Genomic DNA, 22,629 nt, shown 5'->3' with positions numbered 1-22,629 from the left:
CTTATACAGCAATAACCTCAATCAAATGTTTTCAGTAACTGTTGATCAGGCTTGAATGAATTTTAGGCCATTCCTCCTTAAAAAAACTACTTCAACTCTGGGATGTAAGTAGGCTTCCTTGTATGAACTGCTTGCTTCAGGTCCTTCCAGAACATTTCTGTAGAATTAAGGTCAGGACTTTGACTCAGCCATTCCAAAACACAAATTTTCTTCTTTTTAAACCATTCTGATGTTGATTTACTCTTGTCTTTCCATCATTCTCTTGTTGCATTGTCCAACTTCTATTATGCTTCAGGTGAAGGACTGGTACCCTGACATTCTCCTGTAAAATATCTTGATACAATTTAGAACTAATTGTTCCAACGATTGATTGCAAGCTGTCCAGGCCCTGAGGCAGCAAAGCAGCCCCAAACCATGATGCTCCTTCCACCATGCTTCACAGTTGGGATAAGGTTTTAGTGTTGATGTGCAGTGTTCTTTTTCCTCCAAATATAGCAATGTGCATTTCTGCCAAAAAGTTCAACTTTGGTCTCATCTGTCCACAGAACATTGTTCCAAAAGCATTGTAGAATATCCAGGTGATCTTCTGCGAACGAGAAATGTGGAGCAATGATTGTTTTTGGAGAGCAGTGGTTTCCTCTGTGGTGCCCTTCAATGAACACCATTCTTGTTCCATGTTTTTCTTATGGTGGACACATGAACAGAGACTTTAGCAAGTTCTAGAGATTTCTGCAGGTCTTTTGCTGTTACCCTTGGTTTCTTTTTCACCTCTTTCAGCACTGCACATTGTGCTGCTGGTGTGATCTTTGCAGGATGACCACTTCTAGGGAGAGTAGTATCAGTACTGAGTTTCCTCCATTTGTAGACATTTCTCTTACTGTGGACTGATGAACACAGAGGTCTTTAGAAATGCTTTTGTAGCCCTTTCCAGCTTCATGCATCTCTACAATTCTTCTTTTAAGGTCCTCTGAAAGGTGTTTTGATCAAAGCATGGAGCACATAAACAGACCTTTCTTGAGAAGAGCAGGGTCTGTCAGTAATCTGAGGCTACGTCCACACTACGCCGGATAATTTTGACAACAAAGTCTTTTCTCTTCGTTTTGACAGCCCGTCCAAACTGAAACAGCGTTTTCATCCCCCTGAAACGGAGTTTTTCTAAAACACTCTCCAGAGTGTGTAAATTTGAAAACGATTGTTCAGCGTTGCAGTGTGGATGGGGTAAACGGAGATATCTGAAAACACTATCATAACACAACAATGCTCTTTCTGCTTCTGCTTGGTACTGTGCAAACACTGCCGGACGGCTGTTATAAGGCTCAGTCGGTGTGAAGGGCTTGACAGTTAAATTGTAAAGTGAGCTTTTTTGACTAGATTCCCTAAATTGATTTGATTGAGTCTATCTTTAAAAATATTAATGTCAGAAATACTGCGCAGGTCTGGCAGCAGAAGATTCCAATCTCTTGTTGATCTTGGGCAGAGGATCTTACTTTGTCTACGTTAATAGTTTGGAATTAAACATCTCCACGTTCTCCACTGCTCTGCTGACTTTGTAGTCGTTTGTAACTCGCAGAAGTAGCAAGACTTCATCGACTTCATCGTCTGTCTAAACTAAGAAGTCCAGTCTGCTTTTTCCAGCCGAGGTTTTCTTTGTATTCCTCGAAGACATTGTTGAAAACTTTCTTTTGCTGTTGTTGTTGGCACTGTAGTTTTTGACCAATGGAAATAGCACAACACCGCCGCGGAAACATAAATATTATACCATTTTCTCTTCGCTTGTTTTCTGTAGATGTGTCTGCGCATGCCCAGTAGATTCGCCCAAATATCGGTTTTGATGTGGACAGAGATATTTTGAAAAACGCGTAGTGTGGACGTAGTCTGAATTTGTGCGTCCTTTTTTTTTTATATATATAGGACAGGGTACTTCTACAACCCTCACCTCCAATCTCATCCCATTCAATGGCACTTAACTCCAAATAGCTTTTGTAGAAGGCATTACCCCAGAGGTTGACATACTTTTTCCAACAAATACATGTAATATTGAATAATCTTTCTCAATAAATAAATCTACAAGTATAATGTTCTTCTGTTATTTATTTAATTGGGTACTCTTCTTATTGGGTAATTTTAGGACTTGTGAAACTCTGATCACATTTTACGACATATTAATGCAGAAATAGAGAAAATTCTACAGGGTTCACAAACTTTCTAGCATCACTGTAGGTTTTAAAGTTTCAGAATAAGCTAATCACATTTAAGAGGGACACAAGACATTGAGGATACACTCATACATCAAGCACTGCAGTGTCTTGAGAACGCAGCTCACCTTCTCAAGAGCAATTAGTTGCTGGCTCAGCCTGAAAAGCCCACATCTCTTGAATGAATTAAAAAGATAAATTGGGCTGGTTCTCTGTGCAATCCTTATCCTTGGGCAGTGGGAAGAGGAATAAGAAATTTGAATTACAGGTCAGTTTTAGGCAAAATAGATCCAAACATTAGTAGTTGACTACCAGAAGTGAAAATGAAGAGGCAGCAGTCACATCAAGGCACAAGGTTCCCAGTAGAGGACAACAATGTAACAGAGAAATCCAGAAACAGGCAAAACTGCACTCCAGTTTCCTAAAAGTCAAAATGGTTGAGAGTTGGAATTTCAACAAAACTTAGTCATTTGAATATGAATTTGCTCTTACATATCACGATGTCTCAAATGCCATCCATTCTTGACATGATTCTCCTGGATTAGCCATTAGAATTACTATTAATTATTCATCTTCTGAATCCTTGACAATGCTCTTTTAAGTCTTTTCTTAATGATTTATGAGCTGAGTAGTCTGTGGGTATGTCCTTGCCAACCTCATTCTGATCACAATGGGAGTAAACAAAAATTATTGTGATTTGCTAGGCACCAAGTTCTACTTGGTGCATTAAACAGAAAGGCTAACATGTCAATTGCATTAATTGAGAACAAAGCATATCCACATTTTACCATTCCACAATTCAGAAAGCAGTACTAAAGTGACACAAATTGCATCTATATACATATATTTGAATAGATTAGCTTCAGTTATTTTTGTTTCTCTCCTCCCTCAGGAATGTGGATTTATACCTAGAATATTGATACAAGTTTCTTCTTTATAACATGACCCAGTATGAAATAAACTTTTGTAACCTCAGACTAATTATGTGGACTTACTGAACATTACCAAAGTGCTGAACCAAAAACCTTTTAGAAAGACAGCATTAGGATCATGTGGTGTGGCAAGGAGCAGCTGAATCAAGAATAAACAATAAAAAAATCTTTTTCAGGAATGGAAGTTAGTCATTGTCTCTCGGACCAAAATGTCATTGGTGTGGACATTTGGAAACAACCACAGAAAATATTACCATTTTATTATAGTTATTCTTGATGCAAAATGTGTGGCACATTCCAGGTTGCAGGAGTATGCGGTGAAGGATGTACCAAAGCTTGTTACAACCAATGCAAAGGTTCCGTGGGAAGGCCTTCAAACAATGAAAGAGCGTGTTACTCCAGGGCACCACATAAGTGGTGATTCTGCTATAGTTTGAAAACAGGATTTAACACCAATGAATGTATTGACCAAATGACACTATGCTTACTTTTGAAACCTATAAGAATGTTGAATATGCTCCACCAAACTTACAGACTATATTAATTAGCCACAGTAAATCAATTGTCCTATTCATTTGATAAGCATTAATATGTGTAAATTGGGACCAAGGTCATTGATGCATCCAGGCCAAAAAGGCCATTTTAATGCAATCGTAAGAATCAAACATAACTGGCCATTTGTTTCACAAGACTGCTATATTTATTTATTTTACATACAGTATCAAATGCATTACAAACATATCAGCTGCACTAGACCTCAAATTATAAATACAGTTAAGCAATTTCTTACATATATAATAAATACACACTTCATAGTGATATAACATTTGATTTTGAAGACTTCAGGGGAAGAGATCATTTTTCATATAAAAATATTCTCTTAAAATTTAATAAAATAATTTTGCTTCATGGATTGCCTGACTGCTAGAAATGAACATATGGCAAGGATCATTTTCAAAAAGGTGTGCAATTTTTGAGTAGGTTATGATACAAATACCACAGATTTCAAACTCAAGATTTACTAACATGTATACAGCTAGGATCTACAGTAGCACTATTAGGAGGAAATGTGTGTGCACTTCAGCAATCATAAACCAGAGACAGAAAACTATGGGCCCAACTAAAATTGCATTATGCTTAGAAGTAGAACCAAATTGTATATATCTATACATGTGTGTTTAAAACTACCTAAAACTTATCAACAACCATTAACCCCATACCTGACTATCACTTCAAATAGCATTTGTTTCTCCTCGAAAAATGATCTCTTCCTTCACAAGGGCTTGATGCTCAACCAATGTAGGCTAACATCCTGCAGTAAAAGAAACACATAGTCAAGGCTTCAAGATGCACAGCAATGGTCTAATCTCCCGTTTTTTTTGGCAGAATTAGCAACTTATAGTCGTACACATGGATTTAAACTGCTCCCACAAGTTTCAGAGGAAGGAATCAGCATCAAGCCCCACCTGTTTGTCTCTGACATATCATGCTATCAAGACATTAAATAAAAAGCTGATTTTCTGTGTTTCAATGCATCGTATGTTTAAGCATAAAACAAACTGCCTAAAAATTCTTAAATACAACAGTAAATTTTGCTAAAAAGCACACTTCTACTTTTTTAAACATATAATGTATTTAGGGACATACAATAGTAGAAGATTGGTACAAATGAAATACAAACAGAATGCAACTGCATCTTAATGTTGCAAGGAACCCCACATAAGTAATAATTTTAATATTAGTACATGGAAAAAGACTTTCTGTATGGATGCAGACGTTACTGACAGTTTCACATAATAGGAAAACTGATGTGCACTATTAGTTATGAATGAAAGGGCAACGAAAAGACAGGGAAAGCTAATTAAATAGGTAGATGATTAAACCTTGTGTTTTATATAATTTTGATCTACATATCTTAATTAATAGGATGATTTTTAAAAGTAAATGAAACAAAAATTTTACCTGAGAACTTTAAAAATTTTGAATAGATTAAGATAATATCAAAGCCAAATGTTTTGAGTTTACCAAAGCAAGGTTTTAAAGTATTGAGGAGACAATATAAAGTGCTTGGGACTTCACGTGACTAACTTATGCCTCTATCAATTTACTGTGCAGGCATTTCTGCTGAAATATAAACTTATTTGCACAGTGACCAGCAAGAGCTTTTTCAAGTATACACATTTAACATACACACAAACACACACACACAGATGATACACAAATAGTGCAATTTAATTAGTGCATAAGATCTGAAATGCAAGTCTCATTGATAACATGTTACTGCATTAAATGCTATGTAATAATAATACTAGCAACTAGGCAGTAACAGATAGGATTCCAAATTTTTGAAAACAGAACAAAAAACTAGCCAAGAATTTGTGAAGGAATTTAATACAGAAATTGATTGAAAAACTAGTACTCCTACAGGCTATCAACTATAAAAAATAAATCTACTCACTTTCCCGCAGCATGATTTACTTGGCAATTTAAATATAGTACTGTTTTTATAACTCCAGTTTTAATTTCACAAATACATTCTAAAAGGGCTTTTTAGAGTAACATTCAGCTTATAAATCCTAAACCAATCAGCTAGATTTCAGTATTTGAAGTACAGGAATAGTTTGATGTAAATGCTAAATTTAGTAAAATAATTTTTTAGTATTTGCTAACAGTAAAGGATTCCTGTGATGATCATATTACTCAAACATTTTGTCAAGGGGAGAGTACTTTGAGAAGTATAAAGTCAGGATGAGATTTTGGTCTCAGACCTGTTGCTGACCAGGATAGTTTAGTAATTTGAGGTGCTGAAATAAAAGTAGCAAAATGCTGCATATCAGCACAACATTAAATTCTGAACTTTAACTGTGAATTTTTAAAGGTATGTTTTGGTATCAGTAAGCTCATTGATAATGCAGATGAAGATTAGTAAGAATTTATATATAACTACAAACTAAATTGTGTAGCAACTGCAGAATTTCATAAAATTGCATATTGTACAATTACCTTTGATCAGTTAAATGTCAATAAAATCTAAAAATTGTACAAATATTAGCCACATAAACTAAAATTTCATAGAATAAAATAATCTTGCATGGACTACTAAAAAGTTACATTGCTTTATTTAGGCATTTAAAAATAAGTCAGTGCAAACCTTCAAGAATAAAATTAAAATGTGTGCAAAGTTGCAGAATTTTGGCTGTTTAAGCACCAAGAGATTCTGTAACAGCAGAGTAGTGCAACAGTTTGAACAGTGAACTTACTGCCAACTAATCAGAGCAGAATCAGGATAAATGCTTTCATACCTCACAATATGCAAATTCTAGATATGAATGTAAATATTTAAAGGGAGTATTTATTTGGACATAAACTTCATTTTCTCAGGCTTTCGACAATTCAATAATTTGAAACAAAATTAGAACAAAATGTGATTCCTTATGTATCCACAATAGGCTTTAACTGTGATTAACTACCATATTCTATTCAAAAAAACAGGATGCAGCATTTTAAAAAAATAAACTCAACTCTTACAACTAATTTCATTCAAAATTTGTCTTTTATTACCAAACTTGATAGCACAAATATGATTCTTGCTAATTGAAATGCCATAAAACTATCACCCTGGATAGTTATGAATGGCTGACTGCTAGGTCTTTACAGATTCTTTCATAAAATCCCAGAAAAATTAATGACACAGTAAAACTTTTAGTCATTGGATCTATACTCACCTAATCCCATCTATCAGCTCTGAGTGTATAATTCTAAAGCACACAGCTCCTTAAATACACATTTAAGTCTTTTTAATTGAGGAGGGTTTCTTTCACCCCTTTAAGAGAGTAACAGTTCTGCACAACCACGTCCTTGTTTTACTTCAAACTAATGCACTTAGATCTTGACCTCACTACCAAGTGTAATATTCATTGAGACCTCACAATAGTTTTCACCTCAGTGTGCAAAACGGCTGTTATATCCTGAAGAATTCACTCTGTCCACTGTACAATCAGAAAACAAACAAAAATCACTCAGATCTCCTTTGCTTTGTTTCCTGTGCCATTCAATATAATGACTGATCGTATTGCATACGTCCAACCCACCTTCATGCATAATTCCCAAAAACCTTATCTATAATTTGAATGATTTGATATATTCAAACAAATTCTATGGGTACCAAGGTAGATAATTCCAAAGATTCAGAACCCTTAGAGATATAAAAAATATTTTCATGAAACAAGAATAGGCCTTTGGCTCCTTATGCCTGTACCCGATTCTACAAAATCTTTTATAGAACAACAGAGGAAACACAAAAGGGCTTCAGTCATTTAAACAAAAATGACCTACTTGTTTCCAATTTCTACCTGCGAACATAAATTCTTTTCTGTGCAATTCTAAATACTGACCACCCCTCAATTTCAGGAACTCATTAACTATTTCTCAAAAAATTTGCTTTTGATCTCGATACTGCCCAGCTATGCTTCAGCTTCAAGATAATTGTCCTTTGGTTCCATTTCTTCTGCCCTTTCCCCCCTGAATTGTTGGATTTGCTAACTTCTAATGCATGGAAAATAAATAATTCAGAAATGATTAAATCATTGCAACTATGATCTCTTTAGAAAATGCCAAAATGTACATAATGGTTCCTATGTGTCTTGGGATTTAGTCTCATTAGTTTCTCTAGTCCTATTCATTTCCTATATTTTGGGTTTTTTTTTCCTGTGGAGAGACACAAAGTATACTTTATATCACTGCAATATCCTCATTCACCATTATAGTCCTCTACCTCTGATCCAAGGGACTACAGCATTTCAACATATTATCATTGATATCTGCCTTCTTACAAAGTTTTTATAATTTTATTTTGATGTGTATTGGTAGTTTGATCTTACCATTTTCTCTATTTTGTCTAAACTAGGTCTTGCTAAATTGTGAAATTGACCAATTTACTCTTTCAAGCTTGTTTTCTCTAACACTGATCTACTTTTAGCGTGCCTTTGCTGCAGTGTATCACTTATTCCTCTATGGGTGTGCATGTGCAGGTTTGAGGAGTAGCAGTTTATTCCTTTTATTAAGTGCAAATTTTAATATAAATTATGATTTCATTATGCATTTGTTATTGATATATATATTTTAATCACATTATCCGAACCATTGTATACAACTCTTCCATCAAGACTACAGTTTCCTTTCTATAGATTTTGGATATATCACTCTTGTACTTAATATAAAATTCCCTATTTTAACCATTCTTCTCCAGAGGCTCAATTAATAGCACATTATGCCTTTGTACACTGATTTGTGACCTTGTAATCCATAGTTTAGAAAAACCTTCAGTGCATTCCACAAAACCATCTTCATACTATCATTAAAAATTAGGTTCCAAAAAGTTCTATAACTCATTGATTCCTTCATTGCATGAACCTTTAACTTCCCAATTTATATTCTATACCCTGCTAGAATAAAAATACTACTGTAAAAGTGCTTTCAAGTTTTGTAGCAGAAAATTGTGACCTCTTGTATTCCTTGATATATGAATATTCCAACTTAGTAAGTATTACTCTAATGCAATTGAGGACAAGTACCCTGAAAAGTCAATTTATCTAATTCACTAATAGCAAAAAAGGGAATTCTTCCTCCCATTTTGACATTTCAAGTCATTAGAATTTTACTTCATATCCTTCAAGACAGCTTTAAAATTCCTCACCAGTTGTGGATAGAAACTCTGGAATAATCAAGGCAAGTTGTAACTTAACACTACATTGGATGTAATTAATAAAAGTGAAAAAGATAGGTGTTTGGTGGACATTAGTAGCTCATTAATCTTTGTGGTGTCAAAGCAATAACCCTTAACAATGTGAATGAAGTTATTGCTTAAAATGTTACGCTGATAGTCCACTGTTTGTTAGAAAGGGAAATTACGTTGCAATGGAGAATGCGTGAAGGATTAAATATATGATTAGAAATTAAATTCAACAGAATATGCCCAGTTTGATGACAAGCCAAGAACACATTGCGGTAAAACATCTCAAAGGTGATTCTATATCCATTGGTCTTTGAGAATTCACTGAGAACAATATTTTCCTCAGCTCAGTCTTAAATAGGAGAAAGAACAACCCCTTTACCACAGGAGTACACACTCACTGTCAAGATCTTTCATGGACTTGTATTTTTATCTGATGATAACATTGAAATGGTCCCTTGTGTATTAATTGCTAATGAAACTATAGCAATTTCAGATTCTTCTTTTGATGCATCTTTAGGCTACTTTGAATAAGATTCCTGAGCTCTGAAATACAGCCAGAACTTTTACATTGAAATTAATTGAAAAATTTTTCAATTTTTTGCATTAAACATTATACCAGAATACATACAGTACTCTGCAAAATTCTTAGGCACATAAAGCTAGGGTGCCTAAGACTTTTGCACAGTACTGTCAACTTGGAATGAAGAGCCAGTTTGTATGTTGGGAATGGTGAGGATGGAATGCAGGGGGAGCAATATGGAACAGTTGGCATAGGAATGCCAGGGAAGGGTGTGGCACAGGTGCAGACACTAGCCAAAGTAACTTGATTCCAAACAATTGGTTTATTGACAAATCAAACATGGAGAAGTCTCTTTGGTGCCTCTTAGTCATTCCCCTCTCTCTACCCCTTTTCCTAATCGTGATTCCCTCTCCCTGCCCCCTTCCTACTCTCAGCCCACAAGAGACCCATATCAGAATCAGGTTTATCATTTACATGTGTCATGAAATTTGTTTTCTTGCAGCAGCAGTACAGTGCAATACATAAAATTACTACAATACTGTGCAAGTGCCTGAGGGACCTGAGCTAAAATATATGTGTCTAAGACTTTTGCACAGCACTGTAACTCTAGATCAAAGAACACCTGCACCAATTGTGACTTAATTATGGATTTATTCACCAATGATAATTGAATATCAATTTTTTAAATGGCATGAAAGGAAAATGTTTGTCATTGCGGAGGATTTTGGGGTGGAGTGGAATGCTAAGGACAGAAAGGCACTGAGAGGTTCAAAGAGGTTTGTTTACTTTTCAGGTTTTGGTATTACCAACAATCCTAGCTTTTCCTTGCAGGATTTAGACTGAGGGATGAAGAAATTAAATACATGAGCCAGGTTGGTGTGAATTGGATAGGAATCTGGAGCTGGTGGTGCTCCCAGGCATCTATTTTCCTTGTATTTTTTGATCATTAAGCTGCAAGTAGAGAGGGCTCTGCTTGAAATACCCAAGTGAGTAACTGCAGTATTATATAGTTAGTACTTTGTGCTCTGAAGCTAAGTGCAATTAATGTTGAAGGTAGTGGTTGAGTTGGAGTTTTTCCTCATCTAGGCAGAAGGAAAAGATTCCATCACTCTTCCTACAAGCCTTGAAGATGATGCAAAAACTTTGACTAGCAGATGGCCAATTACTTCTTACAGTGAATCAATCCTTTGATATGCTGTTGTAGTAATTATTATTTAGATGGCTCTATAGCTAGTTTCTAGTCAACAGTGACCCCCTGGATATCAATGAAGGGAGATGTGGACATGGTAATGCATTGAATGTTTGGTTGGAGGTCATTATTGGGCTCTTTCGAGGCATCAACATTACTTGCCACAGATCAGTCGGTGCCTGAATGTTATCTAGATCCTGCAGCCTCCCAAAGTATAATATTCTATTTAGTATGACACTTGTGCATCTGAAGATAGATGTAAAGGAAATCGCCTTGAGAAATCTTAGTGATATTGTGTGCATGGAAGTACATAGAATGAAATACCAACACTTTTTTTGATGTTCAGATAGATACAAATGTGGTAGCTCTGAGGAAGAATCCCTGGCCTGAAATGCTAAATTGGTTTCTCATTCAGTATGCTACATTGATTCAAGCTCTTACGGCATTTTTTTGTTTCAGATTCCAGCATCTTAAGTTTATTTTTAGGTATAACCTCCATTTGTATTTACCCCCCTTCCCCACAACTTTCCTTCTCTATCATTCTGTACCATGGTCTGGATTGGGGGTGGGGGTTATGGCTACTGCACAGGATCGAAGTTGCTGAAAGTTGTAAAATTAGTCTGCTCCATCATGGGTACTAGCCTCTGTAGTATCCAAGACATCTTCAAGGAGCAGTGCCTCAGGAAGGCAGCGTCCATCATTAAGGACCCCCACCACCAGGGACATGCCCTCTTCTCATTGCTACCATCAGGAAGGAGGTATAGAAGCTTGAAGGCACATACTCAGTGTTCAGGAACAGCCTTTTCCCCTCTGCTATCCCATTTCTAAAAGGGTACTGAACCCATGAACACAACTCCACTACTTTTTAAAATTTCTTTTTGCACTACTTTGTTAACTATTTTATGCACATATATTCTTAGTGAAATTGTGTTTTTTTAAATATGTGCATGTATTGCATTGCACTGCTGCTCCAGCACCCTCTTGTAACAGAAGTTAATATCCCAGAAACCTTTCAGTCTTTCTAAACAACATCACTGCTTCATTAAGCAGTATGATCACTGACTTACATCTTGTGGTCCCAGACATCGTAGCAGAAGCAAAAGAGTTACGGCCGGGAGTTAGGTCATGACAGTGTTGGGAGAAAAACAGTTCATTATTAGATGACACAACCTAAAAATCCAAAATATTGAAAGGTATACATATACTTCATTTTTATAAACAATTCTGTTGAACAATTATTCTGCAAACCAAGAGGTACTATGTGAAATTGACGCATAGCTCATGATTGTGCTTCTAATTTAAACTGTAAATATTGCCAGGGAGATGCGTTTTCTACTCTTACTCCCAAGATTCCTCTCAAACCACTTTTACATATTGACGTTTCAAGCCACATTTCTCTTCTATTGTTACCAACATCTTTATTGAAGATGTTATTCTTTCACCTTTTGTACATCCTTTTTAAAAGTGAAGTACTCTAGAATATCTACTACCTGTACTTCTCTGTCACTCAGTCACTATGCACATAACCACATATTCAGAATGCATTGCGGGAAACCCATTTCTTTTCACTCCTATTATTAGTTCATTTACATACTGCTTACAATGTTAACCATTTTCTATGCTGATGTTAACCCTATTACCATTGTGAATTAACATTTTACCAATTTAGTTATTTTCACTGAAATTACAACTTTGCCATGTATTTCACCACTTAAATTTATCACGCTCTAACTCTTCTAATCTACCTGCTGAAAATTTAAACCCACATCTATAACTCTAGTTATTTGGTTCGTTGGGACCAGGTTCAGCTTAAGTGGAGCCAGTCTCAACAGAACAACTTTTTTTTAATGTGCAGTATCCTACTAATCAAATGTTCTCCCCTTCCCCTCCCAGGCCAATTCCTCAGCTACGCATTCAAACTACTGATCAATTTGCATCTTATTTATATACGGTTCAGGCAACTACCTGGTGATTTAATTGAGATGCTAAGTCAAACTTTCTTAGAACTGCATTCATTTATCCGAAGTGGCCATAGTGTCGTCACTGTGGTCATTTCCTCTTTAAACTGCATTCTCCAAAGACAATACCGTAGTTTAAAAAAAAGGTATTTTAGCACTGCACCAGGATTACCTTACCACTTTGATCACCATACCTCTTTCCTAAACACTAATCACACAGGTACTCAAACTAAGGAACTGGACTGCTTTCTGGAATGATGTGCAGTTAATTTTTTTTTAAATCGTAAATACCTCAAGAATGAAAGTTTAGTCCACAGCTTGCTACTTTTGACCCAGTGTTTTTCAAGATGGCAACACTTACTGAGATATGGTTATCCAGGGCTGCCAAGCTATGCACCAACTCCCACCATACAACTGCGAGACATCATCCGTGTGCAAACTTGTTTGATTCTATGAAAGGTTATACAATTAAACCCATTTAAGTTTCTTTGAATATTTTAACTGATCACTTCATCTTGTTTAAGATTCAAATATATTAAATTTGTTGTAGCCTGCAGCTGCTGCCTATGTATGTTGCAAAATCAAGTTCCAACTTTTCCCTACCAAACTGCCCACAGACTTAACAGCCCAGGACTCCGACTATTCTTTCTTGCTGTGCATGAACAGTCACCAGACAGATCATCTTGCAAACTTAAGATGTTTTTTGTAAACCATGAGCAATAATTTACAAACCACTTTGCAAACCACAGATGGGACCCCAATACATAGCTTACACACTTTATTTTACAACATATGTATCAGTAAAAGTTTGCACATTTGCATATTAAATGGACAGATACTCCTGTTTAGGTTCAATACAAGCACAATTGGCAGTTATTTATGATTTGAAAAGACACACACAAATGCATCTACAAATTATGGAGTTTATTTTTGCATCTTTGGCTGTATTTTGACAAAGTACACATTTATGAGATTCAAATTCTCAAATAAAAATGGTAAAGAGGATCCCTTCAGTTTTCTGGGCTTAGTTCAGAAAATGTACGAATGAAATATGCTTATTTGGCAGCATAATAGTATGGAAGTGCAAGAGGTAGATTTACACTTCTAATCCACAAAGGGTATTTTCTGGATCTCAAAAATAAGCGGGTCTAGCAAGCGATATAGATGAAGAAAGGGAAAAATATTAGCAAATACCAAATATTTAGTTTATCTTCTCGTATGGCAAGTACACAAAGCAAGTAAAGTTGCCAACAAACTGTAAAGTTAGCATTAAATGTTAGAAATGTTTAAAAAAGGCTAGATTTAATTTACTGATGGCACTTGGGTTGTGCTGCTGATAGAACCTGTTTAAATTTCATTACCATAACTGAAGATTAATTGGTTTCCAAAATGAGTGGCTGATTCACATGCCAAGTTTATGGATGGATGGATGGATGGTTGAAAAATCCATCCCAGAGATGGATTATTAATTCCAGGGAATTTTGTAGCAGCATCTGATAGATGTTCCTTGAGCTCCACTGATTAAAATTGTGATCAAAATATCATATACCATAAGCAGTGGAATAATGGTAAATATTTGCTTTGTATCAAATGCCTTATATGACATGCCAGTTTATTTTTTTTATTTGAACTGCTAAGCAAACACAGAAGGGAAGCCACCTACGCTTAATTGTTTGTGAAATCCACTTTTCAACTACAAATTATAGATTTTTATAATCACAAAATAAAATGTATAATTTTACTCTTCCAACTCTGCAATAAAATCTAAGGTCAATAGAAGATTAAGATATAGATTTGTAGATTTCCCCTCTCAAGCACAAATACAGCATGGCATTCCAGCAAATACATATGTAGACAAAATGATTTGCATTACAAGGTGGCATGAGAATCACTGTAAATAGCATGCAATATTTCTATTCCCAATATCTTATTAATAATTGAAATATACATAACCCAAATACAGGTATGCTCTATTGAGGGCACTGTAAAACCAGTGTTGGTTGGCCAAGCCCCATGCCAGCACATATTGGGATGAGGCAGGCCCATCTTTCTCACTGCCCTCTATTTCTGACCCAGGAGCATGGTGCCATTTGCAGCAGAGTAAAGGCACCACACTCTAAGAGCTCTAAAGCCTCTGATGGCTACAAAATTGGGAGCAGGTATTGCTAGGTATAAAAGCTGTCAATTTTAATTGTTTTTAAACTCTCACATTCAGAGGCATTTAAAAATATTAAAATTGAAAGTAAAATTAAAAATAAAGTTAAATTAAGACAACACTAAATTATAAATAAAACTGAAAAGGAATAACAACAATGCCCTTTTCCTTCAAGTCTCTAGTCCCCATTGCCCAAATCAATGGAAACTTTAATCCTGCACCAAGTTCCTGCCACTGACCTCTACGGAAGTCCAATGTTGTAACAACTTGACGGATTTGGTCCTCCAAATCTTTATGTTCCCTTATTTTTCATTTCGTAGTACAAGTTTCAGAACTTTAGTTTCAATGCCGAAATGCTGGTGCATAAGCCAGCCCAATGATTGATTCAAATCTCTCCCACTCCATGTCAACTCAATCACTATCCACACAAAATGCTATTCTTGAATATAATGTTTAAAGTGCTCTGGTAATCCAATCAACCAAAAACAAAATCCACCCAGAAGTATCAGCATTGATTGCTGCAAGAAATTGCTTCCCAATATTTTTCACTGTTGACTCTTTGATAGTGCAGCACTAAGAGACATAGACCTTTAAACCTAATGGATAAACATAATCAATTTAAAATGTATATAATGCACACTATTGTAAAAAAATTATGTGATTAAACAAAAAGGTACTCTTATCTATTGTAAACTTTAAATGATGAAATTGACATCATGCAAGTTTCATATAAGCAGATTAATAACCTTGTGAAAATACAACATAAAGCTCAAAGCAAATAAAAACAAAAGCTATTTCAAAAGACTGAAATATTAGCATCTTGATTTGTAGATCTTCAGACAAAAGTCAAATTGAAATCACCAACGACATGCCAAACAACAGAATAAATAATGACACCATAATTTCACCAATGGTTTTGACCTGATTAAATGTCCTGAAATGTCAGTAAACCAAATATTTAGATTAACCAAATAACTAGATTAAATGATTTCCCTCCCCTAAAAACAACTCCATCACAATGGACATTTAATTGTACACTCAATAAATGAAGAATAAAGTTCCAAAGGATTTTTAAAATGCTTTTCAAAAAAGGAAAGCAAAGTGTCTAGGTTGCAAAGAATACCCAAATTTCAATGCCTTTCACACAAATGTTGACTAAACATACATACACCAGAGCATGCCTGCATAAGGCATTATAGTTTCTTCACAAATTAAACCCTATACCTAATTCACCATAGCTTTGAATGTCAGATGAGCAAATATCTCCACATTTGGATCAGTACAAAATGTAAGGAACTGCCACAGTTGTAGAATGACACTGTTAGGATGCATACAATTGGTACATAATTGTACATGAAATTCAGAGCAGCAACTTTCTAATACATATTATTTGGATCTACATTTTTCACCTTAATCTGCACTGCATAACACATACAACTACACTATCAATCCATATGCAGTGAGCAGTGCAAACTAACAGGCAAAAATGTGCTTATTTCACTTCCATTTAAAAAGGTGATTATATTTCAAATTCAATTATAAAATCTATTAGAATAATAAATGGGGGGGGGCTGAAGAGGGGAGGCAATGGAAGAAATTCCAACAAATTCTACACAGATTGGGCCAATAAGGAATGTTTAGAACCAAATCAAATTAGAAGCAGAAATAGAAAGCGCTGTGAATGCTCAGCAGATCAAGCAGTGTCTGTGGGAAGAAAGAAAGCATTAATGTTTCATTTTCTGACCTTAACTGCTTCAGATTTGTAAAGCAAGAAACTGCAGATGCTGGAAAAATGAAATAAGAAACAAAAATCAGAAAACTTATTAGCTCATGAAACATCTAAAGGAGGTTAACATCTTTTAAGAATGAACTGCAGTGCTGAGAAAACTGGCATATTTTAAAGTGCAGAGATGGGGAAGACTGGAGAGAGCAAAGCGAATTATCTGTGGATACCACTGTCCAAGTAACTCAAGCTGATTTTACTGGTGTTGAAGAATGGAAAATGAATGCTTATAAGTTATAGCTTAGAACAGACAAGTAACAAGATATTGGAATTGTGCATGGCAGAACAGAATAATTTCAAGAAATCTGAATTAAATGAGAATGCTGGGAATACTCTTATCACCAAGTAGCATCCGCAGAAAAAAAACTGAATTAGTCTTACAGGTTACTGATAGCAAACACATTTATCTTTGAACAAAAACTTCCATATTTCTAAATTACAACTAGGTAGCTGTACACTCAAATTAGTTGAATGCAAAAGGAACTTTCATTTTACCAGTTTCAGATAACTTCACACACAGGCCAGGAAACCAAGTGTATCCTAACTTCCTGTGTGATTTAGTTGATACTGGGATTCTTTCAAACTTTAACTGCTTTATATTAAGTGAAACAGCCCAATTAGTGCTACATGGCCTAAATTAAAAGCAAAATATGAGATAAAAAAATTACTTAGAGTAATAACGAAAGATATGAAACAATCCACAGCCTAAAAATTCCTATCACATTAACAAAATAGTATACTAGAGAAAAATAAAATATATTAATGAATGATTATCGGTCTGCTTATCATACTGAGCATAAGCAAGGTATAAAGTAACAATAAGATGTGGAAGATAATGCAAATGTTATTTTGTTATATAACTGCTACCACAAATAATATAATAATAATTACTGCACTGTTGGTGGTAATATATTGTCTGACTGATGTTTGGCAAGTTCTATCAAAATATTTTATTTATGACCCATTGTACCCAGCTAATTATTACTACTATTAAATAGCAACTTAATTCCCCAAAGGAACTTTTACTAATATTGTTAATTATCTACAGTAAAAATGGTTCATAGGAATTTCTTGTCTATTCTTACACTTAAGATTATATTGCAACCACTAGAATTACTTCCATTATAAAGGAACCTTTATATAAACTAAGTACACTATAAAACAAATCTTTTCATTTGGATAGCTCTGAGTTGATTGCAGCAGAAACAGGACAATTAAAGGCTCAAACATGCATTTCTCTGCTATGTTCAGTGCCCATGTGCAATATACTATCTGACAAACACAATGATAGCACTTTGTATTTCAATCAGTGCTACACTGTGGCATGATTGTAGGGTTATAAATAGTTACAATTTCTTTAACATCGAGCCACACTAAATTCAAGTGACATGGTAATGAATATATCACACATTCTCAAGCAATTCGTTTTGAGAAAACTATAGGAAAATTCTCAAAACACTAACAGATTAAGTACTAAACTTGAGAGAGAAGTGCCAAATACTTCCCTCAGGGAGAGCTCCTCCACTGTTCCCAGAACAAAAAAAAACCTGTATAACTTTATAACACCAGTTAAATGACCACTTTGTGAAAGAAATCAAAGGGTGACATTCTATGCAAACTAACTTTACTGCCACTGCTATAGAAAATGTAGAATATAGCTATAACTTTTAAAACAAAATTATTTGGATTGGCATTTTATGCATTTAAGTGACAATTTAGATAGTCACATTTTACTCTGTTACCTTGCGATTGTCATATGCAAAGATTGAGTTGTAAGAACTTAAGGGCTTTAGCTGCTATATGAGGGCATATTTGCAGGTTAATACTCTACTATTAATCTCTTATAATACATTTAGTTATTTAAAGACGGCAATGGAATATTGCAAATATATTAGGCTGCAAATAATTTGGACTGATGTTATAAAGTTACATAATGTGCCTTTGTTAATAGGTCACAGTGCAAAAAAGCTGTCATAACACTATTGAATACCTTGTCTGGGGTATTAATGTGTATCCAATAAGCAAAAATTTCTAGATATGCTGGTAACTTCTACTTGTCAATGCCAAGGATTAATCTTGTGCACCCACTATTGCAGGTGCAGCTTTTAATTCATGACTCACATCGTTAAAAAGGTAGCAGCATAGTGATTCCATACTTATGACAAATCCATTGGTGGTATTGATGCTTTTGTTTCTTCATCTATGTGCCCTTGTGGTGCAATTGGTAAAATTTGTCATTTTGTTTCTATAAGTGACAGCACTGCACTGAAGTGGCTGCCTAGGCGCAAACCTAAACAACTAATCAATGGTTGTCTCCAGTTGATATAGGGAAAATAGCATAGCACCCAATAGCTATTCTTTTAAAGTGCAAACATACTAAAGGCTACCAAATACCTATCACAGTTATGTGTGTCAGCAATGACTCTCTCTACCCACAACCGTGTCCTAACAAAAAGGAAGAAAAATTGTATGCATCCTTATATTCCAGACAACTCAATCATGTCTGGGGCAAGCCTTTGGCACACCAGTCTGTGGTTTATTTCCCATGGTTAATCAGTATGTATGGAATAAAGTATTTACATTGCACTTTTTGTCAGTTATAAATTAGTCAATGTGCAATAAATAAACCAAACTGAGCTTTTAGGGAATTATTGCGTACTTAAGAACCCTATTACTTTACTAATAGGGGAAAGGTTCTGGGGAGGAGGAGTTTAAGGTGAGGTGGATGTGTACTGGATTCTGTGCACATTGTACTAACCAGTATTAAATATTTCAGAAACTACCGTTCAAATTTTGTAAACTGAAGATCACAAACATAGATAGACATGCAAAATGTAGATCACATTTTGTGCTGATGTGAATATTATGTTGCCATATTATACGACAACCACAGATTTTGATAGCTTAAAAGCTGTACAAAAGCTTGATTCTTTCAGTAAGACAATGGGCCTGAGGCTCATTTGCTGTGAATCAAGTGAAATAAGTTGGTACAACTTTACTTACAGCAGGCAGGCTGTAACTGTTCACGTAGAGAGTAGATGCACATTTTTCCGTGAAGGTTTTAACGAGAAGTCAGTCTTATTTCTGTTGGTAGGTTGTACTGAAAAAGATAAAGTAACTCAATGCTTATTTGTAAAATTAATATTTCCAAAAATTCAGATGGCGTGTTTTCAAAATGCAAATGACAACCAGAGAAAATGAACTCCTTTATGAAAACCTAAATTGAGTCCATTTAAAGTATTTTGTTTCCTCGAGGGACAGAATAATAAAAATAAAATTGGTAAAAACATTTCTTTTACATTGCACAAGCATTTCAGCAGAGGAAGGATGAAGGAGAGGTATGATAAGAGGATGAAGACAGGTGTCAAGGACTTGAGTGAGATTATTGACAGAAAGAAAGGAAAGAAGTTGTATGGTGAGATGAAAAGTAGAGCTGAGTGTTGCAAGGTTGCTTTTATAACGTAGGATAGGGAGAGGGAAGGTGGAGTAGATAAAGATGGAGCAGCTGGGTAAGGGATAAGGATGCTGAGGCAGATGAGGATGCGTGGAAATAAAGTAGTGAGGTTGAGGGTAATACAAAAGGACATGGATGGGAGATAGTGAACAGATAAGGAGGAAGAGTACCAGACTGGGTGAAGTATGACTTTGGGGAAAAGGTTCCATACCAAAATTTTTTTGGGGGGGGGGGGAAGAGAAAGAGGGTGGCCTGAGAAGGAAGAGAATGAAGAGGTGGGAATGAGAACATACTGAACCAACACACAGGAGGAAGTAGTAAGCTGAATGGTGTTGAGGGTGAGAATGGTGATGACTATCAATAGGAAAAAGCAACCGGAAACTACAAATGGAACAGCAGGGGAGGCATGACACTCCACAGTTTAGGTGATGCCACTGTTAAGATATTAACATTGGGATAGGTCAGGTGGTTGGGGCATGAGATCAAGGAGTCAGATGAAAATGTGATTGCATAACGATGGAGGATGAAAAAAAGGCAATTAAGTAATGGATTGGTGTGGCTGGATGGCAATCGATGGGAAGAAGAGTTTGACGATGACTGGGATTAGAAATTGATAAGCAAGCATTAGTGAATGTCAGGAGTGCAGGAGGCATGGCTAATACAGCCAACAATAAATAGTTAAAGTGAATGAGAACTGGGAAAGGGTCAGGGGAGTAATCTGAATACAAAACTTTAGCTGCAAGATAACTGACTGAAATTTGACAGGCAAACTCATGCCAAACCCGAAACTAACAAACCGTATGGATGAAAAAATGTTACAGCGGGTTAAAGAGAATACTGGTGAAGGGTGTGAGTGGAGTTTATGGGTGTTAGGTCTAAGTACCCAGGGCTAAAAATGTGTGGAGAGCAATGATCATACATGGCTCCGAGAGATGACGAGGGGCTTAAAAGATAGGCAAACAGAGAAGGGATGGTGACTGCTATGGAATAGAAGGGGGAAGGTAGTAAAAAGGGTAAGAGAAAAGGTGATGGGAGAACAGCAATCCAGGAGAGCTGGTGATCAGTAGGGATTCGCAACAGAAGCAAAAGGCAAATAAAGTGGCAGCCAGGATGACGACAGGATAGTGCTAATTGGAATAAATACTACAGAAAAGGGAAAAAGGACAGCAATTTGGCAGAAGGGATAACACGTGATCCAGCGAGCGAAGCTAGCAGGATGGCAGTTACGGGAGGGGAAAATGATTGGGATGGCAATCGGGCAAGGAACAAAAGTAGTAGGATAGGGGCATTAGAAGTGATTTCAGAGTTATATCGATAAAGCAGAAATGAGAGCAAAAGTTTAAGTACTGGATGTCAGTCTTCCTCTTCTTCCTCTTCACTGTTCGCCACCGTCTCCCTGGACAGCTCGGCTCTCCTGTCCCTCCGCTTCTCCTGGATTGCCCTCATCTCCTCGGCATACCGGATGAAGTTATCGCCGAAACGGGCCCAGGCTTTGCTAGGGACGGTGATGGAGTGGCGGTAAGCCGGCTTGACTTCGCTCACCCTCAGAAACACCCCGTAGCGATTGGAGCCGACATCGAAAAAGAACCTCTTGTTGTCGACGGGCACAGAGGTGCCTTCGGGCAACTCCGGCGGCACAAGGGCTATGGTGCCGTCGCCCAGCTCGCCGCTTCCGCCTCCCGGGCCTGGCCCACCGCCAACGCCAAAATCCTCGATCAACCGGGCCAAAGCGTCCCTGAACTCGATAAGGCCTTGAGCAGGGAGGGCGATGGTCTGTCCCTGTCCCGAGTAGCCCCAACCCGGGCCTCGGCTCATGGTCTGGCGGATGCGCAAGAACCGGCCGCGCTGGTTTTCCTTCAAGTCCAGGTAATACTTGCGGTTTTCCCGCACTAGGTACTCGCTTTTCAGAACCCGCTGCGGCGGCACCTCCCCTGGAGCCAGCTGGGCCCGAGCTTGTGGCTGGGCTTGTATCGGCGGGTGGAGGGGTTGATGGTGGTGCGGTGGCGGAGGCCTGCGGGAACTGGCGTCGCCAATTCCTCCTCCGCCGGGCCCGAGCTGCGCGTAGTGTTCGATGAAGTCGCCCAGCCGGTCGCGCATCTCGGCCGCCAGCGGCATAGAGACGGTGAGCCGACTCTTGCGGCCCGCTGTGCCCACCTCGGCAATCTTCAGGAAGCGGCCTTTGGCGTTCTGCTTAACATCCAGGTAGAAGCGCTTGTTTTGGATGTCCACCCGCTTCGAGGCTAACTCCTGGGTCTGCAGTAGCAACGGCGGCGGCGGTGGGGGTTCGGCAGTAGGCGAGGCCTCATCCGCCGCCGCCTCCTCATCCTCCCTAGCCGCTGCTGTGTTCTCCTCTTCCCCTTCGGGGAGCGGGTCAGCGGGCGGTAACGGAGAGTCCTGGAGCACCGTGGCCTCGGCCGGCGCCCCACTCTCACCCTCGCTGTCTCTGTCCGCCATGAAGGCCCGGCGACAGATTCCCGGCCTTCAGAAGGCTAAGGGCCCTCTTGAAATCGGCTAAACTCCCTGCGCGGACCCGCCAACTGCCGCTGCTCGCGCCGCTACGTACACTCGCGCTCGAAGCGGACGGTGAACGACCCCGCCCCCGTCACCATGACGACAGGCGGCGTCCGGCCTTCCGATTGAAACTCCGTGAAGTAGGCCGCTCAATCGAGCACCCAACCGAGCGATGGAAATTCAAGTTACTCGGTGAAA

General features: G+C 37.4%; 2 protein-coding genes across 5 annotated transcripts in view; both read right to left on the bottom strand.

Moving 5' to 3' along the window:
• Window positions 1–3,419, bottom strand: part of tex15 (testis expressed 15, meiosis and synapsis associated) — a 108,782-nt gene extending 105,363 nt beyond the window's left edge. Inside the window, exon 1 of the mRNA XM_072256374.1 lies at window positions 3,382–3,419. The gene's annotated coding sequence lies outside the window, so the exon portion shown is untranslated. The remainder of the gene's footprint in view (window positions 1–3,381) is intronic.
• A 378-nt stretch (window positions 3,420–3,797) lies between these two features.
• purg (purine-rich element binding protein G) lies at window positions 3,798–22,508 on the bottom strand. Of its 4 annotated transcripts, none has more exons than XM_072256375.1 (3): window positions 21,268–22,508; window positions 19,470–19,566; window positions 3,798–12,978 (listed from the first exon to the last, which is right to left on the bottom strand). In XM_072256375.1, the coding sequence occupies exon 1, from the start codon at window positions 22,372–22,374 to the stop codon at window positions 21,274–21,276; it is 1,101 nt and encodes a 366-aa protein (XP_072112476.1). In that variant the 5' UTR covers window positions 22,375–22,508; the 3' UTR covers window positions 3,798–12,978; window positions 19,470–19,566; window positions 21,268–21,273. The 4 variants fall into 4 exon arrangements, with proteins under 4 accessions (XP_072112476.1, XP_072112477.1, XP_072112479.1 ...); XM_072256376.1 differs by having other exon boundaries at window positions 3,808–4,439; XM_072256378.1 differs by lacking the exon at window positions 3,798–12,978 and adding an exon at window positions 12,996–15,279.
• Between the last annotated feature and the right edge of the window lie 121 nt (window positions 22,509–22,629).

The sequence above is a fragment of the Mobula birostris genome, chromosome 4, assembly GCF_030028105.1.
Source record: "Mobula birostris isolate sMobBir1 chromosome 4, sMobBir1.hap1, whole genome shotgun sequence".
Lineage (NCBI taxonomy): Eukaryota > Metazoa > Chordata > Chondrichthyes > Myliobatiformes > Myliobatidae > Mobula > Mobula birostris.
This window is presented reverse-complemented; position numbering and strand designations above follow the sequence as displayed.

Excerpts from the sequence above, each read along its gene's own strand:
- purg (XM_072256375.1), bottom strand. The coding sequence starts at position 22,374 with ATGGCGGACAGAGACAGCGAGGGTGAGAGTGGGGCGCCGGCCGAGGCC.